Source organism: Ovis canadensis, chromosome 6 (genome assembly GCF_042477335.2).
Source record: "Ovis canadensis isolate MfBH-ARS-UI-01 breed Bighorn chromosome 6, ARS-UI_OviCan_v2, whole genome shotgun sequence".
Classification (NCBI taxonomy): domain Eukaryota; kingdom Metazoa; phylum Chordata; class Mammalia; order Artiodactyla; family Bovidae; genus Ovis; species Ovis canadensis.
The window spans coordinates 99,954,383-99,981,484 of record NC_091250.1 but is presented as its reverse complement, the minus strand read 5'-3'; the positions used below and the strand labels follow the sequence as shown (position 1 = coordinate 99,981,484).

Here is a 27,102-nt window from a genome sequence, read left to right as displayed (position 1 = left end):
CTCTGTAGGAGAAGGCGAGGGTGGAATGGTTTGAGAAGATAGCACTGAAACATGTATATTATCCTATGTGAACTAGATCACCAGTTCAGGATCAATGCATGAGACAGGGTGCTCAGGATTGGTGCACTGGGATGACCCTGAGGGATGGGATGGGAAAGGACGTGGAAGGGGGGGGGGTGTTCAGGATGGGGAACACATGTACACCCATGGCTGATTCATGTCAATGTATGGCAAAAACCACTACAATATTGTAAAGTAATTAGTCTCCAATTAAAATAAAAACAAAATAAACACTAAAAAACAAAATAGGGAAAAAAAAATATCCAAATGTCTAAACTCTAGTGGCTGGAATCTTCATCTGATGCATAGAAGGTAGCTTCTACCTAATTACTGACTTTCTCTCATAACTAGTCCATTGAATAAGAAATTCACATGAGTTTTTAAAATTCTAACAATCATTTCAGATCAAGATAATAATTGTCAAGTAAATTAATAATTTTAAAATGTGGCAACCTGAAGTGGATTTCCTAGGAAACTAATGAAACTTTACTTCAAATCTCCTTGTTCATCCCCCTCATGAGCCCTGGAAAAGAAGTCTTCCTATGGTTATATGCTTTTATAGAATCACAAAAATAAGATAAAATCGTAATGAGCTAAGACCACCTCTTTTCACTTTTACTTCCCCTCTATCACATTCCTTTATCAGATGAGGTGGTGGTGGAATGACCATGGATAGCTTTGGGATACAGCCAAGGTGAACCTGTTGTTCAGTTGCTAAGTCCTGTCCCACTCTCATGCCAGGCTCCTCCGTCCTCCACTATCAAAGGGAGCTTGGTGGTAGGCAAATCTATTTCTTGCCTATCCCCTTCATCCAGAATTGCCCAACATTTGGAACTAAATATGAAATCTTACCAGCAGAGGGATGAGGATTCATGGGAGTAGTCTGTCATTGTTGTTGCTATTTAATATTACCTTAATTGGTAATAAAAATCTTTAGAGTATTTTATCCTAAAACCGTCAAATTTCACTATTAAAGATAGATCTCTCTCTTCCTGTCTTATTGGAGATGATAACCTAGACTCAGTATGTTTTTCCACACCTTTGCTTCCTATCTCTATCATTAAAGCATTAAATCATCTAGCATTAAAGCTTCCCTAACTGCACTGGTGAGGGTTATTGTACAGATTAGAAAAGAGCTGCTGGGAGCTCTACTTGCTGGAATATAAAATCCAGCCTCCACCCAAAGCCCAGTGAAAAGAGGAATGTGAGAGATGACTCCTTCAATACCTTCTTCAGTGAGATTAGTGTTGTTAAGCATGTCCCCACACGAATGTTTCTAGACCTACAATGGATTGTAAGTGATGAAGGTATCTCTAGAATGACACCATTGGCAAAGAAGATGTTGCAAATACCTATGCCCCTAGGCACTACACCACTGAAAAGAAAATCAATGAGCTAGTGTTGGACAGGGTTCAGAAGCTAGCTGACCAAAGTGTAGGTTCAGGCTTTCTTGGATTTCTGCTGACTGTTTGTAATGCCAGTTTCTATTTCACATTTCTGCTGATAGTTGATTATAGGAACAGAATTCATTTACCCAACTTGGTTTTTCTTAGCTGTCACTATAAGTCTTCATCTACTATATAGCATTATGATTCTTCTTTTATATGAGCTAATGGAACTATTTACATTTGTGTTGAAACCCTGATAACAAGCAACCAATATGCAATAAGCTTTAACCATATTTCAACAGGATTCTATTCTCCATCAACACTTCCCTCAAATTTTATGATGCCATTCATATCTATATGACAGACTTCCAACCAACTTCTTCTCTGTTTCCATACCTACTCCCTCTGTCCACATATATTCCATATATTGCTTTTTAAAAAAAGCCCAATTACAAACATTTTCTGTTCTAGTGCTTGTTATGAGTTAACCAACCCTGTGACCCTTCCAATGGTAAACATAAGGCATGTCTAAGGAAAGGTAGGATCCAGAGCACAAAATGACATCAGACCCAAAAGGAATGGGACTGCAAATAAACCAAGCAATAGAAACAAAAGACTAATGCAAAGATAAGTACAGCCCAGAATTCAATAAGGAAAGCTGTACTGAAAAAAGGTTTAGAGGTAGCCCACAGAATGAGTTAGAGGAAGCGACTGAGCAATGCAAGGCACTTTCAAACCAAAGGCCTAGGTCTAGCAGAAGAGATATCACCAGGGAACTTTTTAGAAAAGCGAATGCTCAGCCCCTCAACCAAGCATAGCGAAGCAGAAATGCTACAATCTGCTTTAACCTGCAGGCCAGGAGATCCTGCTGTGTGCTGAAGGTTGATGCCCCCAGGCTACAGGTTTTGTTGTTGTTGCTCAGTCACTATGTCTGTCAGACTCTTTACAACCTCATGGACTGCAACATGCCAGCCTCCTCTGTCCTTCACTATCTCCCGACCTTTGTTCACATTCAGGTTCATTGACCTGGTGATGCTATCTAACCACCTCATCCTCTGCCACACTTTTCCCCTCCTGCCCTCAATCTTTTCCAGAGGGCCTTTTTTAAAGAGTCTGCCACAGTACTGGAGCTTCAGCTTAAGCATCAGTCCTTCCAATGAATACTCTGGGTTGATTTCCATTATGAGTGACTGGTTTGATCTCATTGCAGTCCAAGGGACTCTCAAGTCTTCCCCAGAACCTCAATTCGAAAGCATTAGTTCTTCAGTGCTCAGTCTTCTGAGCAACATCACACATCTGTACAAAAACTATTGGAAAAAACCATAGCTTTGGCTATACAAACCAGCTAGAGGTGCTGGTTGTCAAACTAAAGACTAGAAAACAAGCCATCCATGGGAAGGGAGATGATCTGAATATTGTTTCAGTCAAGACAAAGAGGTGAAATCCAGTAGTTTGTGTCTATGGTGAATAGTGACTGGTTGAATTTGGATCTCTGGAATAGGGCGCTGAACAGCTTCCCTCATAAAGGGATTGAAGCATCTTTATCACGAATTAGGGCATATTCTAATGCATTTACAGCATATTGCCTAGAAAGCCACAAAAATACAAAGTCACACTTAGGGATTTTCAGATTTATTATCTGTTTTCCACCAATATTAGAAGAAGGTTAAACTTAGGAGTATGATTTATTATATTTTATCTCTATTTACTGAAAAAGTGGGTTAAAACTCGAGATCAGAAAATTAAGATTATGGCATTTGGTCCCATCACTTCATGGCAAATAGACAGGGAATCAATAGAAACAGTGACAGACTTTATTTTGGGGGGCTCCAAAATCACTGCACATGGTGACTGCAGCCATAAAATTAAAAGACGTTTGCTCCTTAGAACAAAAGCTATGATCAACCTAGACAGCATATTAAAAAGCAGAGATATTACTTTGCCAACAAAGGTCTGTCTAGTCAAAGCTATAGTTTTTCCAGTAGTCATGTAAGGATGTGAGAAGTGGCCTATAAAGAAAGCTGAGCACTGAAGAATTGATGCTTTTGAACTGTGGCATTGGAGAAGACTCTCGAGAGTCCCTTGGACTGTAAGGAGATCCAATCAGACAATCCTTAAAGAAATCAGTCCTGAATATCCATTGGAAGGACTGATGCTGAAGCTGAAACTCTAATACTTTGGCCACCTGATGGGAAGAGCTGACTCACTGGAAAAGCTCCCGATGCTGGAAAAGACTGAAGGCAGGAGGAGAAGGGGACGGCAGAGGATAAGATGGTTGGAGAGCATCACCGACTTGATGGATGAGTTTGAGTAAGCTCCTGGAGTTGGTGTTGGACAGGAAAGCCTAGTGTGCTGCAGTCCGTGGGGTTGCAAAGAGTCAGACGTGACTGAGCAACTGAACTGATCTCTAGTCACTGATGCATAAGTCGATAAATGAAATAATAAAGTGTCTTGGAAATTTCTATTTCAATTGTTAATCTACAGTGATTTGTCTTTGTACTGTTGTATGGGCAACTAAAAATATATATATTTCAGGAAAATGTTACATGCATATATCCCAATCCATAGACCACTTAAGAGGATAATTATTCACATTTTGGAAAGGTTTATTTCCTTCACAAAAGAATTCCCTCGAGTTCTTTCAAATGGCCAGCTTGAAGAAAATTCAAATGTTACTGCAGCAGCTTTGGACAGTGAAGTCTGCTTTCCCAATAAAATCTCTGGCTTTGTCAGCACGTGTCTCCTCGGACAATTCACTTCCAAGTGTTAGACAAGAGCCTAGTTTTGGGCCCTGGAAGGGGTCCTCCTTCCTGCAACAAATGAGTGTTAGACAAGAGCCCAGTTTCAGGCCCTGGAAGGTGTCCTCCTTCCTACAACAATGGGACCAGATGCCATGATCTTAGTTTTCTGAATATTGAGCTTTAAGCCAACTTTTTCACTCTCCTCTTTGATTTTCATCAAGAGGCTTTTTAGTATTCAAACATACAAACATACACAATACATATAAACACATGTGCAACACAGGGACAACAGAAATGATGGAAATTATAGAAATCAGCCACCATACTTTTCAGCACTCCACTAAAGCAAGAAAGGAGCTTTCTAGTCCTGGAAGAGTTTTCCTGAAACCTGAGAGAAAGAAACATGAGCCTGAACTAAGAAAAGTAAACATCTGCTTTGCCATTCATCAGGCATAAAGACAGATAAAGACAGCTGTAAAGTTAACAGAAAATACTATTTCTCCCAATAACATGCTGTAAAGCATCACCAAAAGAATCCACTTCAAGTAACTGCTACTTTTTTCACTCACAAAGAACTCTTTTCTCTAAAATCATAGATTGTCAAACAAACCAAAAAAAAAAAAAAAAACTTGCTCTTTGAAATCTTTCATTAAAACTGAAATATCCCATTCTTGGCTAGATGACCTAAGTTATGTGAAACAGCCTCTAACTCCAGAACTTCAGAAAAGGAGTTTGTAGACATATTCCCCGTCTACTTTCACTCTGTAGCTTCAAAAAAAAAAAAAAAAATTAGTTGAGAGATTCTTAGACGTATATTTTGGTACTTAATCTGACAAGTCACTTAAATTGATTGTAAATTTGTCCCTCACTCACAAACTAAGGGCCACCTGGATGACATATGCCATTCATCGTTCAAGAAAATCACGTGATTCTACCAAATCTGTGACAGTGCTTGACATGTAATAGACATCCAAAATTAGATGTTACACGTATAACGTCTTAAAATGGAATTCCAGACTGGAAATCCGGAGCTACTTATTACTAGCGTTTCGGTTTTTTCTATTTTCAATAAAATGAAGCGTTTCTTCTTGCCGTAAAACTCTTAAGGATTTTGCTATGCAATCTTACTTCGCTAGCCATTGAAATCCTGTGTTTGGCTTGCGATGAGTTTTGGTTCAGCTTAAATCCGTCAGAACCAAGTCGCTACAGTGCCACTTCAGGGTTCACTGATGGGTCAGACGGTAACGCTCTGACAGAGAGACAGACAGACAGACAGACACACACACACACACACACTCCCCGTTCCCAATTCCCACAGCCCCACCACACACTGACACACACACACATCCGTACACCCCTGCGCACTTCAACTACCTGCGGCAAAATCCTCTCCCGGACCACACCCAAACCGGAAGCCAGGACGGCCCTGGGGTTGACGGGAAGGCGCCGCCTGGCTGTTGGCTTGTCAGGCCTGCCCCCTCCTGTGACGTCATTACCCGCCCCTTGACCTCGCGGCCCCGCCCTCTTCCCTGCCTCCCACTAGGCAGCTGCGGCTGCGTCTCTGGAGGCGATGGAGGAATCCCAGCCGGAGGCAGCACGTCCGGGGGAAGAGGCATCTTGCTCCTCCTGGAGGACCAGCCGGTGAGAAAAAGAATGTGGGCGCGAAGTGAGGCATTGCGGGCAGGACCAGGGGTCCGACTTTCTGCATCTCCCACTCGGGCGAGCAGGGAGCGCGCGAGAGGCCGCGGGGCAGGGCAGAGCCGGCCTTGGGCGGCGAGGGTAGCGCGCAGGGTAGGTGTGGCGGCGTGGGCTCCGGCCTGTGCGACTCCCGGCTTTGCTGAGGAGGAAATCCACTGGTCGCCCCTTTCGTCGCTTTCTCAGTTCTGGTTGGGGTCTGCCATCCTTCTTCCTTCCAGTCACCGGACGTAGGAGGGAGGGAGGGAGGGGCTTTCGGTGCGAGCTTCCCTGCCCCGGTGCCGGACACCTTCCTTCCTTTCGATAAAATGAAAGCTGAGCTCCATGGTGCACGACCCTATGCTGAGATTCTCCTTTGAAAACTGTTACCAGAGGGAACTCGGTAATAATGAATCAGTGGTAGTCAGAACACCCTGAGGCCTGTTGATTGCCCTTTAAAACAAGAGAGAGAAAAAAAGAAGCGCAGGGGAAAAAACCATGAGTTACCCATTCTTATTTCGCAGTTGGTGTTGAGGTTCACATCTTTTTCATTCCTGCAGAAATAGAGGGGAAACGTTTGTGTAGTTCCTGTTTGTCATTTCATAATTAATAAAGCGGATAGTTACATTCTGCCCACTACCAGAATATGATGTGCCGAAGATAGAGGTGGTGGATATTTGATTTTGAGCTAATATGAATGTTCACAAGCCTATAGCTTTTTCACCAACCTTAGACTGAAAGGGTGCTTTGATACCATGGTATTGCCTGCCATTGCCAGCACTGCTAGACTTACGTGGGGGATATTATGCAATATAAATAAAACCTCCTCTTATTTAAAGCATTTTCGTTTGCCATTTAAGAACTTATCAGAAGAATGATATTTGAAAGATTCCAGTAAGGCAGCACTTTCTGAAAAGTGGGTGTCAGTCATAATCATTAAGTGACAGAACTAGTTAGAATGTAGCTCTTCTCATTTTTACTTAAGAGCTTTACCATCTTAGACTGTTGCTCTCCATTCAAGGAAGACAGCTAGAGAGAGTGTACTAACTGTAAGAAAGTTGTAACAAGACTTTTTCTTGAGTTTTGTATTTTGTTAGAGTGCCAGGGTATATTGTGTATGTGTTTTTATTAGTTAGCTGGAAGGTGATATCACAATGATAAGAGAAATAATAACATTTTTGATGATATATTTTCAAATTCTTTACCTATATATCAATATACCAGGCCTAGAAAATTGGATCTTGAAACTGAATTTTGTGTTATCATGTTGTTTTTAGAATCCTGAAACTGATATATAGAACTTCCCCAAACCTAGAATGAATTACACTTTTGCCAAGATGGTATTGATTTTAGCTCAGTCCTGGCAGTTCCCTCTGCTCATGAACCATCTGTGTTTCCCAATTATCATTTTTCTTTCTATGCCACACTGTGAAAAAATTGAAATGAGCTGCAGTGATGGATATCTCACTCTGTATCTTGTCATACTAGTATGTTTCAGTTCAGTTCAGTTGCTCAGTCACATTCGACTCTTTGCGACCCTATGGACTGCAGCATGCCAGGCTTTCCTGTCCATCACCAACTCCTGGAGCTTGCTCAAACTAATGTCCGTTGAGTCGGTAATACCATCCAACCATCTCATCCTCTGTCATCCCCTTCTCCTCCTGCCTTCACTCTTTCCCAGCATCAGGGTCTTTTCTAGTGAGTTGGCTCTTCACATCAGGTGGCCAAAGTATTGGAGCTTTAGCTTCAGCATCAGTCCTTCCAATGAATATTCAGGGTTGATTTCCTTTTGGATTGACTGGTTTGATCTCTTTGTAGTCCAAGAGACTCCCAAGAGACTTTTCCAACATCACAGTTTTTTAATTTTTAAAATTCATTTAACAGATTTTTTTTTAGTGCTATCTTCATGCCCTCTATGAGAGGTCTCTGTGTGTGTGTGTGTGTGTGTGTGTGTGTGTGTTCAGTCGTCTCCAACTGAACCCATGGACTGTAGCCTGCCAGTCCATGAAATTGTCCAGGCAAGAATACTGTAGTGGGTTGCCATTTCCTACTCCAAGAGATCTTCCAGACCCAGGGATGGAACCTGTGTCTCCTTAATTGGCAGGTGGATTCTTTACCACTGAGCCAGCTTGGAAACCCCCACTGTGAGAGGTAGTAGACAATATAGTGTGGTTGTAAGGAACTAGACTGATTAGTTTCAGGGCTTGCCATTTACCTGCTCCATGACCTTGGGCAGGTTATTTAAGTTAATCTCTGTCAACCTCAGGTTTTTCCCTCTGTTCAGTGGGTATAGTAATAGTGTCTATCTCATAAAGTTGTTGAAAGGGTTAACTGAGTTAGTAAACACTTAAAACACTGTGACACAATGTTTGTTCTTGTTATTAAATGCCAAGTACTGTTTTAGAGATTTGAAATATAGTAGTAAATTCTTAATGGAGCACACATTCTATAGGGAAAGGCAGCTGATAAATAGTTAAGGATATGTGATTTGGAAAAAATACGGCAGTGAGCCACCTGAGCAGAAGGAGACCATTTAGTTGATAGTGTTGCCAAACTTGGGTCCACTCACTGAATGTGCAGCAAAGCCAATCTACTGACACCAGGTTGTAGTGAAGAAAGTACAGTTTATTGTAGTATTTAGCAAAGAAAACCGGCAGCTCATGCTCCAAAGACAAAAACTCCTCCATTGGCTTTCAGGGAAGAGTTTTTAAAGACAGTCTGAGTGAAAGGGTTATAGGGTATGTGATCCATGCTCAGTTCTCTAATTGCTTGATGGTGAGATAACAGGGTAATGTTTTTGGAACCTTGGTCATCAACCTTCTGGTTCCAACTGATCTGAGGTCTGCTTGCTGCTGGTCAGTTAACTTCTTCCGCTTGGTGGGGATGTTAGCATCTGCAAGACAACTAAAGTCCTTGACTTTGTTTTACTGCTAAACTATTATTATTTTGTCTTGCTTGACTGCTGGAGTGGATAGCTGTTCCCTTCTCCGGTGTATCTTCCCAACCAGGGATCGAACCCAGGTTTCCCTCATTGTCGGAGGATTCTTTACCATCTGAGCCACTGGAGAAGCCCAAGAATACTGGAGTGGGTATCCTATCCCTTCCCCAGGGGATTTTCCTGACCCAGGAATCGAGCTGGGGTCTCCTGCATTGCAGGTAGATTCTTTATCAGCTGAGCTACCAGGGAATCCCTAGATATCATCATTATATGTTAAATTCTGGGTATGTATATTATAGAAGGTTTATGGGGCACTCAGTATTGCTAAAATATAAATCATCAGAATATATATTATAGCAATGATATTTATAGCAATTACAGCAATGATAAAGTAACACCTGAGAATAAAACAACTATGGGCTCTAATTTACACATAGAGCAAGCAGTGAATGAATTTAATTTTGACCAATTTTTAAAATCTAAATAAAGTGGTAATAAAACATATGTCTGGTTTATAAAATCTGTTTTAGTACCTGGTGAATCTGATTTCATGTATAGTTGAATTTTACATTACAAAATATGAATATTAAATAGCTATACTTACCCTTATGTTTTCTTTTTTCAGTGCAAATACAAATTTCTCCAGCATGCCAACAGAATCTGTGGAGATTGATGATGCATTATACAGGTAAGAACCTTATGGAAGCAAATGTTTTTCCCATTTGTTGTTCTCCTGTAATGGAGTATAGATAGTCTGTTGAAGACACCATTAGGCCTTCGCAGAATTTTGTAAAATGTATTTTAAGAGTTCGCTCAAGTAAAAATTAGGGTTTCTTTCTTTCTTTTACTATAGTCTGAAAGCTTGAATAATATTTAAATCTTGGTTGCTTTAGGTTTGGTTTATGTGACTAAGAATGATTTTGCTCTCTATTACCAAATATACCTCTTATTTCTGGATAGGAGTACATATTTAATTTCCTGATATTGCAGGAGTGAGTCTCATGAAAGAATTCATTTCACTTTAGTGATACAGTAGCATCTAGAGAATATGTTTACTTCAGTGTAAGCTCATTAACAACAATCCATGTTTGCACTGCATAGACAGTGGAGAAGTGATTGAAGAGCTGTGGTTTGAATGGAATTTAGTGGGACTTTTTTTTACCATATTTTTTCGTGAAATCAGGATACCTTTTTCAAAATTAAAGAGAACGTAAAAATACATAAGGCTTCCCTGGTGGCTCAGATGGTAAAGCGTCTGCCTATAATGTGGGAGACCTGGGTTCAATCCCTGAGTCAGTAAAATCCCCTGGAGAAGGAAATGGCAACCCACTCCAGTACTCTTGCCTGGAAAATTCCATGGATGGTGGAGCCTGGTAGGCTACAGTCCATGGGGTCACAAAGAGTTGGAAACTACATGACTGAGCAGCTTCACTTCACTTAAAAACATATAAATTGCTGTCATTTCTAGTAAATTTCTTAAATACTTGGAGATGTTTGCATAGAAGATAGTATAATCTCCATTTAAAAGTGTTTGGATTTTTCTCTATATGTAATCATGAAGAAAGATTTTATGTAGGTAGGATTTGGAACAATAGGCTTTTTATGTATTTTGGATTTCTTTTTATATTTTATTACATGGGATGCATAGTCAATTTTGAGCAGCTTAGGAGGAGCTGATATGTTGATTTCAAGTCCTATTTTGTCCTATACCCTTGGAAGAAGAGAGAAAGGCTAACTTGATTTTGCTTATGTGAAAACTGTTTACCATATGATCTCCTAGCTATGATTATATTGGGTTGACCAAAAGGTTCGTTCTTTTTTTTTGTAAGAAGGCTCTAGTAGCGCTTAGTTGTCTTTAAGTTCATTCAAAACAGTTTTATTAGGTGATATTATGACAGCTGTCTTGTCAGTGTGTGTTTTGAAAAAACTTATCAAAATTACTAAATTTTTGTATAGTCATTTCAGTATTGAAGATGGAAGAAAGCTTTTTTGGTGTATTATGCTTTATTGGTTCAAGAAAGGTAAAAATGCAACTGAAATGCAAAAAAAAAAAAACAGATTTGGTACATTATGCAGAAGGTGCTGTGACTGAACATGTCAGAAGTGATTTGCAAAGCTTTGTGCTGGAGATTTCTTGTTGGATGATGTTACACAGTCTGGTAGACCAGATGAAGTTGATAGCAGTCAAATCAAGACATTAATTGAAAACAATCAACATTATATCACACAGGAGATAGGTGACATACTCAAAATACCCAAATCAAGTTTAAAAAATAATTTGTACACCAGTCAGAATGTCTGTGATCCAAAAATCTGCAAGCAATAAATGCTGGAGAGGGTGTGGAGAAAAGGGAACCCTCCTACACTGTTGGTGGGAATGCAAACTAGTACAGCCACTATGGAGAACAGTGTGGAGATTCCTTAAAAAATTGCAAATAGAACTACCTTATGACCCAGCAATCCCGCTGCTGGGCATACACACCGAGGAAACCAGAATTGAAAGAGACACGTGTACCCCAATGTTCATCACAGCACTGTTTATAATAGCCAGGACATGGAAACAACCTAGATGTCCATCAGCAGATGAATGGATAAGAAAGCTGTGGTACATATACACAATGGAGTATTACTCAGCCGTTAAAAAGAATTCATTTGAATCAGTTCTGATGAGATGGATGAAACTGGAGCCGATTATACAGAGTGAAGTAAGCCAGAAAGAAAAACACCAATACAGTATACTAACACATATATATGGAATTTAGGAAGATGGCAATGACGACCCTGTATGCAAGACAGGAAAAAAGACACAGATATGTATAACGGACTTTTAGACTCAGAGGGAGAGGGAGAGGGTGGGATGATTTGGGAGAATGGCATTCTAACATGTATACTATCATGTAAGAATTGAATCGCCAGTCTATGCCTGACGCAGGATACAGCATGCTTGGGGCTGGTGCATGGGGATGACCCAGAGAGATGTTATGGGGAGGGAGGTGGGAGGGGGGTTCATGTTTGGGAACGCATGTAAGAATTAAAGATTTTAAAATTAAAAAAATAAAAAACAAAAAAAAAATAATTTGTACCAGCTTGATTATGTTAATTGCATTGATGTTTGGGTTCCACATAAGTTAAGGGGAGAGAAAAAAACCTTGATTACATTTCTGCATGCAAATCTGTAGTGAAAACTCTATTTTTAAAACAAATTGTGATGAGTGGCGAAAAGTAGATACTGTACAGTAATGTGGAATGAAAGAGATTATGGGGCAAGCGAAATGAACTACCGCCAATCACACCAAAGGCCATTCTTCATCCAGAGAAGGTGATGTTGTGTATGTGATAATGTTGGGAAGTGAAAGTGCTAGTCACTCAGTTGTGTCCGCTTCTGTGACCCCATAGACTGTAGCCCACCAGGCTCCTCTGTCCATGGGATTTCCCAGACAAGAATACTGGAGTGGGTAGCCATGCCCTTCTCCAAGGGATCTTCCCAACACAGGGATTGAACCTGGGTCTCCTGCATTGTGGGCAGATTCTTCACTGTCTGAGCCACCAGGGAAGCCCTGGGGTTGAAAGGGAGTCCTCTATTATAAGGTCCTTCTGGAAAATGAAACAGCTCCAACAAGTACTGTTCCCTGGAGACTGTAAAAGGCACCTGGAACAGTTCTTTGCTCAAAAAGGTAAAAAGTTTTGGGAACATAAAATTATGCAGTTGCCTGAAAAATGGCAGAAGGTAGTAGAGCAAAATGGTGAATACATTGTTCAATAAAGTTCCTTCAGTCTTTAAGTGAAAATGAAAAGTATATCTTTTATTTTTACTTAAAAATAGAAGGACCCTTTTGCCCAACCCAATATATATATTTAAGTAGAAAATATTTTTAGGGCATTTTCAATACCTACTTTAACAAAGTGTCTTGCTAAATATATTTCACTTTTTTATTACTCAATCTTAAACCACCTCATAGTTTCTGATCAACTAAACCTGCAGTTATTCTCAGAATCTAAAGGTTTTTGGGGGGCTGGAGGAGCACTTCTGACAGCATTCTGAGCCACATCTCTATTTAGTTTCTCATCTTTATTACCAGTACATTGTCAGGTAAGTTAGGCAGACTTGGCCAGTTGTATAGATTTGCCCATTTCTTTTTCTCCAAAGATATGCCTGAGCCTGCTAATCCAGCGATTTATCTAAAGATAATGAATGAGTCCCAATTTAGTACTCAAGCCTTGGTTTTCTAACTTTGCTTTTACCAAAGGATGCTCCATTGGAGGTATCTATATATGTGTTATTCACTCAGTCATTTCTGACTCTCTAATACCATGGTCTGTAGCGTGCCAGGTTCCTGTGTCCATGTTCTCCAGGCAAGAACACTGGATTAAGTTGCCATTCCCTTCTTCAGGGTATCGTCCTCACCCAGGGCCAGGTCTTCCACATTGCAGGCAGATTCTTTACCATCCCACACCAAGGGACACAATTGGAGGAAATTAAAACTAATTCAGGTAATTCTAAAATTATTACTTTGCTGTACTTTACTGTCTCTCTTTTCTCTCTTTTTAATGTTTCTTGCATATAGGCTCCTATGTAGAGGTCACTATATGAAGAAGGGGTGAATATCAGAGCAGCATCAGGGCATTCTTAGGTTCTGGATTAGTGCAATCATAGTGGTATCAATACTGTGCGTATTCTAGTGGAATACTAGAGGAAGTTCCTCTGGCTTTTGAGATAACAGTTTTCTTGGATTTGCTTGTATTCCTCAGATTTCTCAGACTTCTCTTAGTCTGCTCTTGCTTTTATGTAAAGCCAGGTCCCAACTTTAGAATTTTTATCTCAGTTCATTCTTTGGTTCATGTCCATTTCCACGATTTTAGCTATTTCTCTAAGCTACTGATGCTTGAGTCTCTTTCTTTAGCTTTCTTCTTCCAAGCTCAGTATATTCTTTTTAAAATGCATACAGGATGGTTTAAATGTAAACCAGGCAGATGTTCAGCAGATAGCTCATTTTGTTTTTTTTTTTAATTGACATATAGTTGATTTACAGTGTTGTTAGAATATCGATTTTTTGAGAAATACTTTGTAGAGAGAAGTGAACAAGGTCTTTGACTTTAGAAGAGAATGTTCACATCCAATCCTGGCATTTATATGAACCAAAACTATTTAATCTTTCTACTTCTCATACTTCTCACATGTAAATGAGAAGAATAATACCTCTTAAGAATAACATTTTAGCCTTAAAGATTTCATGAAAAAACTATTAATATAAAAAAATTTTCAGCGTGAAGTATCTCAACACTGCTGCTGCTGCTAAGTAGCTTCAGTCGTGTCCGACTCTGTGCGACCCCATAGACGGCAGCCCATCAGGCTCCCCCGTCCCTGGGATTCTCCAGGCAGGAACACTGGAGTGGGTTGCCATTTCCTTCTCCAATGCATGAAAGTGAAAGTGAAGTCAGTCAGTTGTGTCCGACCCTCAGCGACCCCATGGACTGCAGCCCTCCAGGCTCCTCCATTCATGGGATTTGCCAGGCAAGAGTGCTGGAGTGGGTTGCCATTTCCTTCTCCAGCTAAATAGTATAATATACATTTAAGCCCTCTTTGGGTATAGCATAGCAGTGGCAAGAGTTTGAACTTTGGTGGTGTTAGATCTGAATTTGAATCATTCTCCATTGTTTGTGAATGTATGATATTAGGTTACTTAACTTTTAAGTGTCATTGTTTCTTTCATTTATTAATTTTTTTTATCCACTCACTTATTCAACATATTTAATGAGAAAATGTGCACAGATTGAAAATTCATCATGAAGAATGATACCTATGAGTTCAGTAACTTCTAATTTGCCATGAGTTATGGTCCTGTCTTTGTTTTTGGCTTCCATGTCACTTCTCACCCCTTTACCCTCTGACATCCTATTGCTTATCTTTGCCAAAATTTATATTAATATTGTCAAGATTTAGGATTTGATTTTGCCCCACTTACAAGCTAAAAGCTAGCCTATTATTATTTAGTGGATGCTAATAGGCTGGATGGCATCACGGACTTGATGGACGTGAGTCTGAGTGAACTCCGGGAGATGGTGATGGACAGGGAGGCCTGGCGTGCTGCGTTTCATGGGGTCACAAAGAGTCGGACATGACTGAGCGAGTGAACTGAACTGAACTGAACAGAAAATGTGGAATATCTGGGTCAGAGACAAAGTGTTTTGCTACTAATGATACAGCAAAGAGCAGGGGCATCATCCTAATATTGGTTCTCCTTACTCCCAAGTCCCACCTCATCTCTCAGAGTCAAATACAACCCTGAGAAAAGGCCAAGTAAAGAGCAGTCAAGACATTGTCTTCTAGGCATATCTAGAGAGACATCTTGGAGTTGAAAGACCCATGAAAGAGTATCTCCCATCATAAATACATATTTTCCCACAGCTTCACTGAGATATAAATTAATGTAAAGTAGATCAGGCATATTTAAAGTATACAAATTGATATGTTTTGACATGTGTATATACTCATGAAATCATCACCACAATTTAGATAACATCAGTCACAACTAAACATTTTCTCTGTGCCCCTTGGTAATTTCTACCTCTCTTCTCACTCCAGCTGCCATTTTCCCCAGGCAACCACTCATCTGCTTTTGTACTGTAGAATAGTTTTCATTTTCTAGAATTTTATATAAATGGAATCATACAGTATGTACACCTTTGGGAAGTTTGGCTTCTTTCACTCAGTGTAATGAGTTTGAGATTCATATATGATTTTGTATCAGTAATTTTTTCCTTTTTATTGATGGGTTTTCTATTTTATGGCTATACTACAGTTTATTAGCTTCCTTGTAATTTTTGCAGTTGTACAAATACAGGCTTACAAAATTATACAGTATTTGTAATTGTACAAATATAGGCTTCACTGGTGGCTCAGCTGGTAAAAAATCTGCCTGCAATGTAGGGGACCAGGGTTCGATCCCTGGGTTGGGAAGATCCCCTGGAGAAGGGAATGGCTACCCACTCCAGTATTCTGGCTTGGAGAATTCCATGGACTGTATAGTCCATGGGGTCACAAAGGGTCAGACTCAGCAACTTTCACTTTCATAATTTATTTAATCACTTAATAATTGTTGATGGACCTTTGGGTTGTTTCCAGGTTTTGGGTATTACAAATAAGGCTGTTATGAGAATTTATATATACTGATGTTTTAACTATTGAACTTTAAGAACCTTTAATATGGTATGTCTGTCAATATTAAGAACCTTTAATATGTCAACTTTAATATGTCAACTTTAAGAACCTTTAATACGGTATGTATGTCAATTTAATAAGGTTATACAGTTGAGTCGGACCCAACTCAGACTGAACAACAGCAGTCAGTTAGATTAGCAAGATTGTAAGATAGGAAGTAAATATGCAAAAATCAACTGTTCTCCAATTTAACAGTAATGAATAACTGGAAACTGAAACTTAAAAATTACCATTTACAATAATATGAAAAATATAAAAATTTGACAAAAGTTATGTAAGATCTTTGCACTGGTAACTATATAACATTACTAAGGAGGGTACAGCAATATTTACAGACTACCATATTAAAATTGTGTCAGACTCATTTTGAACCCATGACTTGTAGCACAGCAGGCTCCCTTGTCCTTCACTATCTCCCAGAGTTTGCTCAAATTATATCCATTGAGTCAGTGATGATATCTGTCTCATCCTCTACCATCCCCTTATCCTTTTGCCTTCAATCTTTCCCAGCATCAGGGTCTTTTCCAAGGAGTCAGTTCTTCGCATAAGGTGGCCAAATATTGGAGCTCCAGCAACAGCCCTTCCAGTGAATATTCAGGGTTGATTTCCTTTAAGATAGGCGACTTTAATCTCCTTACAGTCTGAGGGACTCTCAAGAGTCTTTTCCAGCACCACAATTCTAAAACATCAATTCTTCTGTGAGGATATAATGTTCAGTTCAGTTCAGTCACTCAGTCATGTCCGACTCTTTGCTAATCCATGAATTGCAGCACGCCAGGCTTCCCTGTCCATCACCAACTCCCGGAGTTCACTCAGACTCACATCCATCGAGTCAGTGATGCCATCCAGCCATCTCATCCTCTGTCGTCCCCTTCTCCTGCCCCCAATCCCTCCCAGCATCAGAGCTTTTTCCAATGAGTCAACTCTTCGCATGAGGTGGCCAAAGTATTGGAGTTTCAGTTTTAGCATCATTCCTTCCAAAGAAATCCCAGGGCTGATCTCCTTTAGAATGGACTGGTTGGATCTCCTTGCAGTCCAAGGGACTCTGAAGAGTCTTCTCCAACACCACAGTTCAAAGGCATCAATTCTTTGGTGCTCAGCTTTCTTCACAGTCCAACTCTCACATCCATACATGACCACTGGAAAAACCATAGCCTTGACTAGATGGACCTTTTTTGGCAAAATAATGTCTCTGCTTTTGAATATGCTATTTAGGTTGGTCAGAACTTTCCTTCCAAGGAGTAAGCGTCTTTTAATTTCATGGCTACAGTCACCATCTGCAGTGACTTAGGAGCCCAAAAAAATAGTCTGGCACTGTTTCCACTGTTTCCCCATCTATTTCCCATGAAGTGATGGGACCAGATGCCATGATCTTTGTTTTCTGAATGTTGAGCTTTAAGCAAACTTTTTCACTCTCCAGTTTCACTTTATCAAGAGGCTTTTTAGTTCCTCTTCACTTTCTACCACAAGGGTGGTGTCATGTGCATATCTGAGGTTATTGATATTTCTCCCGGCAATCTTGATTCCAGCTTGTGTTTCTTCCAGCCCAGCGTTTCTCATGATGTACTCTGCATATAAATTAAATAAGCAGGGTGACAATATACAGCCTTGACGTACTCCTTTTCCTATTTGGAACCAGTCTGTTGTTCTATGTCCAGTCCTAACTGTTGCTTCCTGACCTGCATAGAGGTTTCTCAAGAGGCAGGTTAAGTGGTCTGGTATTCCCATCTCTTTCAGAATTTTCCACAGTTTATTGTGATCCACACAGTCAAAGTCTTTGGCATAGTAAATGAAGTAGAAATAGATGTTTTTCTGTAACTCTTTTGCTTTTTCCATGATCCAGTGGATGTTGGCAATTTGATCTCTGGTTCCTCTGCCTTTTTTAAAACCAGCTTGAACATCAGGAAGTTCACGGTTCATGTACTGCTGAAGCCTGGCTTGGAGAATTTTGAGCATTACATGGTCAACAGCGAAATCAGATTGACTATATTCTTTGCAGCCAAAGAAGGAGAAGCTCTGTACAGTCAACAAAAACAAGACCAGGAGCTGACTGTGGCTCAGATCATGTACTCCTAATTGCCAAAATCAGACTTAAATTGAAGAAAGTAGGGAAAACCATTAGACCATTCAGGTATCACCTAAATCAAATCCCTTATGATTATACAATGGAAGTGAGAAATAGATTTAAGGGACTAGATCTGATAGAGTGCCTGATGAACTATGGATGGAGGTTCATGACATTGTACAGGAGACAGGGATCAAGACCATCCCCATGGAAACGTAATGCAAAAAAGCAAAATGGCTGTCTGAGGAAGCCTTACAAATAGCTGTGAAAAGAAGAGAAGCCAAAAGCAAAGGAGAAAAGGAAAGATATAAGCATCTAAATGCAGAGTTCCAAAGAATAGCAAGAAGAGATAAGAAAGCCTTCCTCAGCAATCAGTGCAAAGAAATAGAGGCAAACAACAGAATGGGAAAGACTAGAGATCTCGTCAAGAAAATTAGAGATACCAAGAGAACATTTCATGCAAAAATGGGCTCAATAAAGGACAGAAATGGTCTGGACCTAACAGAAGCAGAAGATATTAAGAAGAGGTGGCAGGAATACACAGAAGAACTGTACGAAAAAGATCTTCAAGACCCAGATAATCACAGTGGTGTAATCACTCACCTAGAGCCAGACATCTTGGAATGTGAAGTCAAGTGGGCCTTAGAAAGCATCACTATGAACAAAGCTAGTGAAGGTGATGGAATTCCAGTTGAGCTATGTCAAATCCTGAAAGATGATGCTGCACTCAGTATGCCAGCACATTTGGAAAACTGAGCAGGGGCCACAGGACTGGAAAAGGTCAGTTTTCATTCCAATCCCAAAGAAAGGCAATGCCAAATTATGCTCAAAGTACTGCACAATTGCACTCATCTCACACACTAGTAAAGTATAATGTTAGCTATACGTTTTTCATAGTTACCCTTTGTTAGGTTGAGGAAGTACCCTTCTGTCACTAGTTTGCTTAGAGTTTTGTTGTTTTTTTAAATCAGAAATGGCGTGTTGTAATTGTCAAACATTTTTTCTGTATTCATGAAAGTGATTATATGGCTTTTCCAATGTAGTCTTTTAATATTATGAATTACAATGATGTCTTTTAGAGTATTATACCACCATTGCATTCTGTTTCTGGGATTAAACTCACATGATGTATTTCTACAGGAATTCTGTTAAAAATTTTTGCATCTATGTTACATGAAGGATATTGGTTTGAGTATTTTTTAACTGAATGATTTTGCCTGGTTTTGGTATCAGAGTGATGCTGACCTCACAGAATAAGCTTAGAGTTATTTTTTCTTCAGATTTCTTGAAAGCTTGTGTAGAGTCAGAATTATTTTTTCTCATATTTTTGGTAGAATTCACAGGGAAGCTGTCTTTGGAGTTTTCTTTGTGGGTAAGTTTTAAATTATTAATACATATTAAATAGCTAGTAGATACTGGGATATTCAGATGATATATTTCTTCTTGAGTGAGCTTTAGTAGTTTGGGTCTTTCAAAGAGTATGTTCATTTGTCTCATTGGTTGAATTTAGTGGCATGAAGTTGCTTGTAATATTCCCTGAATATCCTTTTTTAGTTTCTATAGAATCTGAACAATATTCCCTGCTCATTCCTGATAATGGTAATTATCAAGATAATTATCTGATAATGGTAAGAGAGGATAATTCTGTCTTCTCTTCTTTTCCTGATCATTCTGACTAGAGGTTTTTTCATTTTATTTTCTTCTCAAAGAACCAGCAGTTAAATTGATTTATAAAATATTTTTTATTTTGTATTTCAGTAATTTCTGTGCTTTAAAGGGTTTTTTCCCTGCTATTTTTAGTTTAATTTGATCTTTTTCTTATTTCTTATAGTAGAAGTTGAGATTATTGATTTTTGAGACCTTAAGTGTCTTACTAGTTTCCAGATATTAAGGAATTTTTTTTCAGAGATCTTTCTGTTGATCTCTAATCATTCCAGTGTTACCAGGAAACATACTTTGTGTGACTTAAATTTTTTAAAGTTTTTTTAGTGGAGAATATGGTCTATCTTGGTCAATGTTCTGTGTGCATTTGGAGAGAATATGTATTCTGTTATTTACTGGCTTGTCCTATCAATGTCAATTAGATCAACTTGATTAATAACATTGTTCAACTGTTCTGAAACATTACTGATTTTCTGTCTATTCTTTATACCAATTGTTAAGAGATGGATATTGTCCATAATTTCCTGTTTGTGTATTTCATACTTTTTTGCATCACATAGTTTGTCGCTGTGTTATTAGTACATAAACATTTAGAATTGTTGCTGCTGCTGCTGCTGCTAAGTCATTTCAGTCATGTCCGACTCTGTGCAACCCCAGAGACAGCAGCCCACCAGGCTGCCCCGTCCCTGGGATTCTCCAAGGAAGAACACTGGAGTGGGTTGCCATTTCCTTCTCCAATGCATGAAAGTAAAAAGTGAAAGTCAAGTCGCTCAGTCATTTCCGACTCCTAGCGACCCCATGGACTGCAGCCTACCAGACTCCTCCATCCATGGGATTTTCCAGACGAGTACTGGAGTGAGGTGCCATTGCCTTCTCCATTAGAATTGTTATGTCCTATTAAAATAGTCTGCTTTTCCCTTGATTGTTGGTATCATGATATCTTTTTCCACCCTTTTACTTTCCTTTTTTGTGTGTATTTAAGTGGGCCTCCTTGTAGATAGAATATAGTATAATTGGGTTTTTCTCTTTATTCAGTGTGACACTCTTTTAGAGGCATGGTTGCACCGTGTATATTTAACATGTAACATGCGAGATCTTCAGTTCAGTTCAGTCGCTCAGTCATGTCCTACTCTCTGCGACCCCATGAATTGCAGCACGCCAGGCCTCCCTGTCCATCACCATCTTCCGGAGTTCAGTCAGACTCACGTCCATAGAGTCAGTGATGCCTTCCAGCCATCTCATCCTCTATCGTCCCCTTCTCCTCCTGCCCCCAATCCCTCCCAACATCAAAGTTTTTTCCAATGAGTCAGTTCTTCGCATGAGGTGGCCAGAGTTCTGGAGCTTCACCTTTAGCATCATTCCTTCCAAAGAAATCCCAGGGTTGATCTCCTTCAGAATGGACTGGTTGGATCTCCTTGCAGTCCAAGGGACTCTGAAGGGACTCTGAAGAGTCTTCTCCAACACCATATATCAAAAGCATCAATTCTTCGGCGCTCAGCCTTCCTCACAGTCCAACTCTCACATCCATACATGACCACTGGAAAAACCATAGCCTTGACTAGACAGACCTTAGTCGGCAAAGTAGTGTCCCTGCTTTTAAATATGCTATCTTGGTTGGTCATAACTTTTCTTCCAAGGAGTAAGCGTTTTTTAATTTCATGGCTGCAGTCACCATCTGCAGTGACTTTGGAGCCCCAAACAATAAAGTCTGACACTGCTTCCACTGTTTCTCCATCTATTTCCCATGAAGTGATGGGACCGGATGCCATGATCTTTGTTTTCTGAATGTTGAGCTTTAAGCAAACTTTTTCACTCTCCTCTTTTACTTTCATCAAGAGACTTTAGTTCCTCTTCACTTTCTGCCATAAGGGTGGTGTCATCTGCATATCTGAGGTTATTGACATTTCTCCCGGCAATCTTGATTCCAGCTTGTGTTTCTTCCAGTCCAGCGTTTCTCATGATGTACTCTGCATATAAATTAAATAAGCAGGGTGACAATATACAGCCTTGACGTACTCCTTTTCCTATTTGGAAGCAGTCTGTTGTTCCATGTCTAGTTCTAACTGTTGCTTCCTGACCTGCATACAGATTTCTCAAGAGGCAGGTTAGGTGGTCTGGTATTCCCATCTCTCTAGAATTTTCCACAGTTTATTGTGATCCACACAGTCAAAGGCTTTGGCATAGTCAATAAAGCAGAAAGAGATGTTTTTCTGAAACTCTCTAGCTTTTTCCGTGATCCAGTGGATGTTGGCAATTTGATCTCTGGTTCCTCTGCCTTTTCGAACACCAGCTTGAACATCAGGGAGTTCACGGTTCACGTATTGCTGAAGCCTGGCTTGGAGAATTTTGAGCATTACTTTACTAGCGTGTGAGATGAGTGCAATTGTGCAGTACTTTGAGCATAATTTGGCATTTCCTTTCTTTGGGATTGGAATGAAAACTGACCTTTTCCAGTCCTGTGGCCACTGCTGAGTTTTCCAAATTTGCTGGCATATTGAGTGCAGCACTTTCACAGCATCATCTTTCAGAATTTGAAGTAGCTGTACCGGCATTCCATCACCTCCACTAGCTTTGTTCGTAGTGATGCTTTCTAAGGCCCACTTGACTTCACATTTCAGGATGTCTGGCTCTAGATGAGTGATTTCCCCCCCAGCAGAAGTGCAGAGTGTTAACCACTGGACCACCAAGGAAGTTCTATTGATAATATTTCTGCTATTTGTTTTCTAATTGCCTATCTGTCTGTTACTGGTATTCCTTTTCTCTCTCTTTTTGTTGAATAATTGATCATTTAAGTTATATTTTATTTTCTTTACTGACATGTTACAGTTGTAACATATTGTCCCTCAGTATCCATGGGGTATCCATTCCAGGAGCCTCCATGTATACCAAAATACATGAATGCTCAAGCCTTTAGCATCAAGTGATATGATATAATGAATACAGTTGGTTGTCCATGTCCTTGGGCTTCCCTCTGGCTCAGATGGCAAAGAGGTCCCCTGCAGTGTGGGAGACCTGGGATCCATCCCTGGGTTGGGAAGATCCCCTGGAGAAGGGAAAGGCTACCCACTTCAGTATTCTGGCCTGGAGAATTCCATGGACTGTATAGACCATGGGATCGCAAAGAGATGAACACAGCTGAACAACTTTGACTAACGTCCATGTCTTTGGATGTAAATATGGAGGGCTGACTATATGTTTTTTGAAAAAAAAAAAAAAAAAACCCCACATATAAGTGGACCCACACAGCTCAAACCTATGTTTGAGAGTCAGGTGTACTTTCTTTTGCTTTGTTTAGTGATTCAGTTCAGTCTCTCAGCTGTGCCCAACTCTGCGACCTCATGGACTACAGCATGCCAGGCTTCCCTGTCCATTACCAACTCCCGAAGCCTAATCAAACTTATGTGCATCGAGTCAGTGATACCATCCAACCATCTCATTCTCTGTCATCTGCTTCTTCTCCTGCCTTCAGTCTTTCCCAGTATCAGGGTCTTTTCCAGTGAGTCAGTTCTTCGCATCAGGTGGCCAAAGTATTGGAGTTTCAGCTTCTGCATCAGTCCTTCCAGTGATTATTTAGAACTGATTTTCTTCAGGATTGACTGGTTTGATCTTGCAGTTCAAGGGACTCTCAAGAGTCTTCTGCAACGCCTCAGTTCAAAAGCATCAATTCTTCGGTGCTCTAGAGGATGAGATGGCTGGCTGGCATCACTGAATCGATGGAATGAGTTTGCATAAACTCCGGGAGTTGGTCACGGACAGGGAGGCCTGGCGTGCTGCGATTCATGGGGTCACAAAGAGTCAGACATGACTGAGCGACTGAACTGAACTGGACTAGCTTTCTTTGTAGTACAGTTCTCACATCCATACATGACTACTGCAAAACCATAGCTTTGACTAGATGGAAGGTGATTACTTTATGGTTTATAGTTTAAATCTCTACAGTGTGTACTCAGATCTAACATCACTTCCTGTATGGTATAAGAAAGTTACAATAGTGTTCTTCTGTTTCTCTTTTTTGGGACTTGAGTTATCATTGTCTTAAAATTTTACTTTGACATAATGTTATAAACTCACAGTTGGAGAAGGAAATGGCAACCCACTCCAGTGTTCTTGCCTGGAGAGAATCTCAGGGACGACGGAGCCTGGTGGGCTGCCGTCTATGGGGTCGCACAGAGTTGGACGTGACAGAAGCAACTTAGCAGCAGCAGCAGCAGCATAAACTCACAATACATTATTGTATTTGACTTAACCAGTCAATTATCTTTAAAAGAGATTTTAAAAATAAAGAAACAAGAGTTTTGTGATTTCTGATGTTCTCTATTCCTTTGTGTAAATTAAGATTTCCATCTAATACTGTTTTCTTCTGCCTGAAGATTTACTTTGATATTTCTTATGGTGAAAGTCTACCAGCAATGAATTCTTTCAGCTGTTATATGTCTGATGAAGGCTTTACTTCCCTTTTTTGAAACTGAGTATAGAAATTTAGGTTGACATTGTCTTCCTTTCAGTGTTTTAAAAATGTGCCTTTGTCATCCAGTTTGTACTGCTTCCTGGGAGAAAGTCAGTATCATTCTTACCTTTCCTCTGTAAATTGCATAATCTGTTTTCTCTGATTATTTTTAATATTTTCTCTTCATCCCTGGTTTTAAACAATTACGATATCCTTTAGTGTAGTTTTCTTTTTACGTTTTGCTGTTTGTTTACATCATGGTCTGTGAGTTTGTTGTGCTCCTAGAAAAATTTTAACTGCTTAGTTCTTCAAGTATGTTTTTCTCTCCTCTTTTCTCCAGTCTCTTTCAGGGACCTCAGTTTCACATAGACCAAGTGAAGTTGTCCCACAACTCACTTAAGCTCTTTTGGTTTTGGAGGGGTTTTATCCCCCAGCTTTGTTTTGTTCTGTTTCATTTCTGTTTTTCATTTTGTAAAGTCTGTTGCTGTGTCTTCAGGTTCACTTCTGCAGTGTTGAATCTGTTAATTCCACTCAAAGTGTTTTTCATCTTACATTTTATAGTTTTCATCTCTGGAAGTTTTGCTTCTTCTTGAGCATATGAATTATATTTTTAACTGTTTTAGTCTTTGTTCACACATTCTATCATATGTCATTTCTAAGTCTCTTCTATTGATTTTTCTATCTAGAGTTGTATTTCCTGCTTTTTTGCATATCTAGTAATTTTTTTTTTTTTTGCATTTCTAGTTTTTTGTTTTTTGTTCTTTTTAGTGTATGTTAGACATTATGAATTTTATGTTTTTGGGTGCTGAATTATCTTAAATTCCTTTAAATATTTTTGAGCTTTTTCAAGGACACAGTTAAATTACTTGAAAACAAGTTTATTTTTATGAAGGCTTACTTTTAAGCTTTGCTGGGTAAGACCAGAGAAGACTCAATTTTGAGGCTACTTCCCCCCCAGTACTGATGTATTACTCTTTTCTATTTTATCCAGTGCTCTCTGTATTAAAAGGTTTTCCATTTGGCTGAAGAGGAACACAAACTGTCTTGGCCCTGTTTAAACAGTGATTGTTTCACTTGGACTTTTCATCTGGTTCTTTCCCTAGCTTGAGGTTGTTTCCTCCCCTAATCTCTGTGCATTTGCTCACAAATTCTAGCCTTGAATTCACACCCTGTTCTCTTCAGTTTGAGAAGACCACCAAGCTCTTTTTGAGTTTCCCTTCCTGCTCTACCTTCTGGAAACTCTGGGCAGTGACTAGGGCAGTCATAAAGCTCACCTCAGTTGTTTTTCTTCTCTGAGATTATTGTCCTGAGTTGCCTATTGTCCAGTGTCTGAATTGTTTCATTTATATTGTCCATTTTTCAGTTCTTTAAGGCAGGAAAAGGATAAATCTGTTCCCCCTTATTTAACTAAGGCCAGAAATGAGTTTTATGTATGTACCATGTATCTCTTATCTGTCATTCTTTTTCATGCTTTTCTTTTTCCTAGCATAGAATGCTTTTCCTTCTTTGATTAATTTTTAACTCAAGTCTTCAGATTTCAACTTGGGTGAACCTCATTTGTGAAACTTTCCATGGCCTCCACTGATAGCGATAATCACTTCCTATTCTTTCAGGTTCCCTTAGTTTCTGTTACTTCTGTATGTAGTACTTGGAGAAGGCAGTGGCACCCCACTCCAGTACTCTCGCCTGGAAAATCCCATGGATGGAGGAGTATTGTAGGCTGCAGTCCATGGGGTCGAGGCAGACACAACTGAGCAACTTCACTTTTCACTTTTCACTTTCATGCATTGGAGAAGGAAATGCCAACCCACTCCAGTGTTCTTGCCTGGAGAATCCCAGGGACGGGGGAGCCTGGTGGGCTACCATCTATGGGGTTGCACAGAATTGGACACGACTGAAGTGACTTAGCAGCAGCAGCAGTACTTAATAGTGGATTATTTGATTATTCCTCTCTCCCAATAATGTCACAGGCATCCTGCTAGGTATTTTATTTATTTTATCTTATTTAATTTAATCCTCACATTACCTCATGATGTTGTTGCTATTGTGATCCCCACACAGTGCCAGTGCTTGGCTTGAAATAGATATTTTAATAAATCTATGAATGCCTAAAGGTAACTGAAGTACATCCAAAGGAAAGTGATTAGAGTGTTGATGGGGACTCAAAATGATGTCATGTTTAGAATTGTTTAAGGAACTGGAGATGTTTAGCCTGGAGAAAGAAGACCCTGGAACCTGAATACCATCTTTAAATGTTTGGAGGGCTGTCACATTGAAGAGGGATTAGACAAGTTCCCTATGATCCCAAGAAAGTAAAATTAGGACTAGTGGTGAAAACTACAGGGAGATATAGTACCTTTGTAAGGGGAATCTTTAATAAATAGGGCTCTCTAAAAGTCGAGTAGATAGCCTTGGAAATTTCTTTCTTTCTGATACAGTTACTAATATATGCATGTCTGCTTAATACAGTCAGGTCTAGTATAACAATGGTGGGCTTGAAGTTACACTCTCAGCTCTTTAAGTGTCAACTGCAGAGTACCTGACATTAACAAACACGGAGTAGGCACTTACTTAGTATACTCTTCCCCTTGGTAGCCAAACATTGAAAAGGCAGGTAATTTAGTTACCTGTTGAGAATTTGAAATTTTATGATTCTATGAACAACTTTAGCTCATATATTTTAATTCTTTTCCTTTCTCTGGATGATCTGTGTCATTTGTAACCATATTTATGTCTTGGCTATTCATTATTTGCCTGCTGCTGCTGCTGCTGCTAAGTCGCTTCAGTCGTGTCTGACTCTGTGTGACCCCATAGACAGCAGCCCACCAGGCTCCCCCGTCCCTGGGATTCTCCAGGCAAGAACACTGGAGTGGGTTGCCATTTCCTTCTCCAATGCATGAAAGTGAAA

General features: G+C 39.8%; 1 protein-coding gene and 1 long non-coding RNA gene across 5 annotated transcripts in view; one reads left to right on the top strand and one right to left on the bottom strand.

Moving 5' to 3' along the window:
* Nucleotides 1-5,674, bottom strand: part of LOC138442581 (uncharacterized) — a 73,134-nt gene extending 67,460 nt beyond the window's left edge. For all 3 annotated transcript variants that reach the window (XR_011257783.1, XR_011257782.1, XR_011257781.1), the window contains exon 1: nucleotides 5,564-5,674. This is a non-coding gene — a long non-coding RNA (uncharacterized lncRNA). The remainder of the gene's footprint in view (nucleotides 1-5,563) is intronic.
* Nucleotides 5,675-5,694: 20 nt separating this feature from the next.
* Nucleotides 5,695-27,102, top strand: part of UBA6 (ubiquitin like modifier activating enzyme 6) — a 95,981-nt gene continuing 74,573 nt past the window's right edge. For both annotated transcript variants that reach the window (XM_069594221.1, XM_069594220.1), the window contains exons 1-2: nucleotides 5,695-5,830; nucleotides 9,427-9,489. In XM_069594221.1, the coding sequence (XP_069450322.1) occupies nucleotides 5,760-5,830; nucleotides 9,427-9,489 (134 nt within the window). In that variant the 5' untranslated portion in view covers nucleotides 5,695-5,759. The remainder of the gene's footprint in view (nucleotides 5,831-9,426; nucleotides 9,490-27,102) is intronic.